This window comes from Chrysochloris asiatica, unplaced genomic scaffold (assembly GCF_000296735.1).
Source record: "Chrysochloris asiatica unplaced genomic scaffold, ChrAsi1.0 scaffold00257, whole genome shotgun sequence".
NCBI classification, from domain to species: Eukaryota; Metazoa; Chordata; class Mammalia; order Afrosoricida; family Chrysochloridae; genus Chrysochloris; species Chrysochloris asiatica.
Window position 1 is genome coordinate 2,823,085 of NW_006408775.1, and position 4,294 is coordinate 2,827,378.

At 42.9% G+C, this 4,294-nt stretch overlaps 1 protein-coding gene across 1 annotated transcript; it reads left to right on the plus strand.

Annotated features, from left to right (window-relative positions):
- Positions 1 to 3,129: 3,129 nt before the first annotated feature.
- LOC102822533 (olfactory receptor 1F1-like) lies at positions 3,130 to 4,071 on the plus strand. The gene has a single exon (XM_006873986.1). The coding sequence runs from the start codon at positions 3,130 to 3,132 to the stop codon at positions 4,069 to 4,071; it is 942 nt and encodes a 313-aa protein (XP_006874048.1).
- Positions 4,072 to 4,294: the final 223 nt, after the last annotated feature.

The following is a 4,294-nucleotide window of genomic DNA, read 5'->3' on the forward strand; positions in this document are numbered from 1 at the left end:
ATGACTGCACTTACAACAACACAACAACAATAATAATATACATTTGAGTTTGGGGTCTTTTCTCACCTAAAACTACTTGTCTCATTAAATGCTATAATGGGGGTAAGAAAGATTTACACAATGTGGTATTTCATTGTTGAACATGTAGTTCATTCTTGGTAGAAAGTAGAGAAAACCAGAAAGAAGTGCTTTATTGATTATGTAAAAGCTTTCAGCTGTGTCGATCATGACATATTAGGGATAACATTGCAAAGAGCGGGCATTCCAGAACACCTGATTGTGCTCATGAGAAGCCTGTACATAGACCAAAAGGTAGTCGGTTGAAGAGAACAAGAGAATACTGAATGGTTTAAAATCAGGGAAGGTGTGTACCAGGGTTGGATTCTTTTAGTATACTAATTCAACCTGTATGCTGAACAAATAATCCGATAAACTGAATTATATGAAGAATAACATGGTATCAGGATTGGAGAAAGACTCATTTACAACCTTCTATATGCAGCTGATACAATCTTGCTTACTGAAAGTGAAGACAACTTAAAAAAACTTACTGATAAAAATCAAAGGCCACAGTCTTCAGTATGGATTACATCTCAATGTAAAGAAAATAAGAATCCATATCATTGGGCCAATAACTGACTTCATGATAAATTGATAAAAGATTGAAGATGTCAAGGACTTCATTCTTCTTGTATCAACTGTCAACACTCACAGAAGCAGCAGTCAGGAGATCAGACAACATATTGCATTGGGCAAATCTGCTGCACAGGAACTTTTTAAAGTATTGAAGAGCAGAGATGTCAGCTTGAGGACCAAGGTGCGCCTGACCCAAGCCATGGTATTTTCAATAACCTCATATGGATGTGAGTGCTGGACGGTGAATAAAGAAGATCGTAGAAGAATTGATGTCTTTGAGTTGTGGTGTTGGAGGAGAGTACTAAAAGTGCCATGGACTGCCAAAAGAACCAATAGATCTGTTTTGGAAGAACTGCAGCCAGAGTGCTCCTTGGAGGCCAAGATAGCTAAACTTCGTCTCTCATACTTTGGACATATTGTCTGGAGGGAACAGTCACTAAAGAAGGATGTCATGCTGGGTAAGGTGGAGGGTCAGAGAGAAAGAGGAAGACCCCCAATGAGATGGATTGGCCAGGTGGCATCATTGATGGACTCAAGTGTGGCAGCGGTAGTGAGGTTGGCCCAGGATTGGACATTGTTTCGTTCTGCTGTGTATGGGGTCACTATGAGTCGGTTCCGACTCGATGGCACCTGACAATAACAACATCATGTATACAACAGCTAAGAAATTAAATGACATATTGTATTAGGCACATCTGTTGCGCAATGCATGTAAAAATTGGACAAAAATGAATAAGCAAGACCATAGAAGATTGATACATTTGAGTTATGGTGTTGGAGAAGAATATTAAAAGTATCTTAGACTGCCAGAAGAACAAATTTTTATTGGCAGAAGTAAACCCAGAATACTTCTTATAAGCCAGGATGGTGAGAGTTCGTCTCTTATACTTTGGGCGTATTATCAGTAGGGACCAGTCCATGGAGGAGGATATCAAAAGGGAAAGTTAACAAAAAAGAGGAAGAACCCCGTCAAGATGGATTGGCACAGTGTCAGAAGCAACTGGCTCAAATGTAACACTTATTATCAGGGTGGCACAGGACCGGGCAGTGTTTCATGCTGTTGTGCATAAGGTACATGAGTCAGAACCAACTTGATGGCACCTAACAACAATAACAACCCTAACATGCCCACAGCGTCCCAACTGGCAAATGGTTCAATAAGGCTATGTTGTTGTTGTTGTGAAGTGCCGTCGAGTCGGTTCTGACCCATAGCGACCCTGTACAGGGTTTCCGAGGGTGTAAATCTTTACAGGAGTAGAAAGCCTCATCTTTCTCCCGTGAAGCGGCTGGTAGTTTGGAACTGCTGACCTTAAGGTTCGCAGCCCAATTCATAACCACTACGCTACCAGAAGGCTATATAGATGATCAAATCTGAAGGAAAAAAACAAAACAAAAACAGAACAAGTTACAAAAACAACAAAGCAATAACCCTGAGTTAAGAAAGTAAGAAAATTATTTCTGAACTGAACCCAACTCAGTACACATAAGCCCAGATCAGCAAAATGATTCAAACTATCTTCCTCAAGATGGTTTATCTACAGTATTTGATTTAGTAGTTACATAATAATCTTTGTCATCTGAGCTTGGTCCAAAGGGGCCAAAATATAGGTGGGACTCTGCTCTTGTCTTTAATGAGGCTCTCTGGGAGCCTGGCTCCTCTGGTTGTGGAAACTCCTGTAAATACCTGCTCTCTGATTCTCCCAAACACCTTTCCTGCACAGAGAGTGAAGAAGATGAACTCCTTCTCCTCATCAACCCAGGAACTGCCCATATGTCCAAGACTCTCAATACCCACAATAGAGAGAAACACTGGGCACTCACACAGAGGTAAAGAACAGATGACAGCTACAGAGCCAGCCTCCCCCAGGTCAGATTACAACAGAGACTTCTCAATATTTGCTTATTAAAATATGAAGTATTTTAAGGAAGTTCTCTTGTTAAATCTTGCAGCTCTAGGGAGCAACACAAGAGTCCTGAATCCTTTAGCTTGAGGGTAAGATAAACCAGTAATAATTAAATAATTAGCTGTTTATCTTGTCTTTTTAGGAGCTACTGAGGTTTCAGGAAATGACTAGGAAATGTTAAAAGGGACAAATCAATCACAGAGATGAGCTGAGTATGTCTGTGTGTGCTTTATATAATAAAAAAGACCAGTCAAATGGGAGTGGTTATGAATTGGGCTGTGAACTGCAAGGTCAGCAGTTCGAAACTACCATCGGTTCCGTGGGAGAAAGATGAGGCTTTCTGCTCCCGTAAAGATTTACAGCCTCGGAAACCCTGTGCAGGATCGCTATGAGTCGGAACTGACTCCACGGCACTTAACACCAACAAGAAGGGGAAACCAGAATAGGTCTAGGGACTGGGAGAGGTCCTGACTGAGTAACTCTGATAAAGTGAGTAAGACCATGGCTGGAGCCTGACTTGTCCCATCTGAACCCTCAGTTTCTAGGCTTCTGCTCTGTGTTTCTCTTCTCTGCATCTGTAACTGGACCCATGAGTGGGACAAACAAGTCAAGTGTACCTGAGTTCCTCCTCCTGTGGCTCTCCAGGCAGCCCCAGCAGCAGCAGCAGCTCCTCTTCGGGCTCTTCCTGAGCATGTACCTGGTCACAGTCCTGGGAAACCTGCTCATCATCCTGGCCATCAGCACAGACTCCCGCCTGCACACCCCCATGTACTTCTTCCTCAGTAACCTGTCCTTCGTGGATGTCAGCTTCTCCTCTACCACTGTCCCCAAGATGCTGACCAACCACATACTCAGGAGTCAGACCATCTCTTTTTCAGGGTGTCTCACACAGCTGTATTTTCTCATTGTGTTTGGTGACATGGACAATTTCCTCTTGGCTGTGATGGCCTATGATCGCTTTGTTGCTGTGTGCCATCCCCTACACTACACAACAAGGATGACCCCTCAGCTCTGTGCTCTGTTGGTCTCTGGGTCCTGGGTCATTGCCATTCTGAATGCTCTGTTGCATACCCTGCTGATGGCTCGACTCTCGTTTTATGTAGACAACACGATCCCCCACTTCTTTTGTGATGTGTCTGCTCTCCTGAAACTCTCCTGCTCTGACACACACCTCAATGAGATGATGATTCTTACTGAGGGGTCCTTTATCATGATCACCCCATTTATTTGCATCCTGGTTTCCTACATTTGCATCACCTGGACTGTACTGAGAGTCCCGTCCACTAGTAGCAAATGGAAAGCCTTCTCCACCTGTGGCTCCCACCTGGCTGTGGTTTCCCTCTTCTATGGCACCATCATTGCTGTGTATTTCAACCCTTCATCCTCCCACTCAGCTGAGACAGACACTGCAGCTACTGTGTTGTATACAGTGGTGACCCCCATGCTGAACCCTTTCATCTACAGCCTCAGGAACAAGGAACTGAAAGGGGCCCTAAGAAGAATGATCAGCAGAAAAAGATTTTCTACCTGATGAAAGCATCAAAGTTGAATCCTTTCCACAAAAAACATATTTTTCACCATTTAAATATAAGGGTACAGTTGTTTTGTCAAAGCCATCTGAAACAAACATGTTGCTACAGGCACATAGAAGGATATTTTAACTTATTTATCAGTAACCTGGATTTTACCTGCAATCCTGCCCTATATGCCAATAACGGGACTTCATTTTGATCAATATCTTGTGAATTATTTGC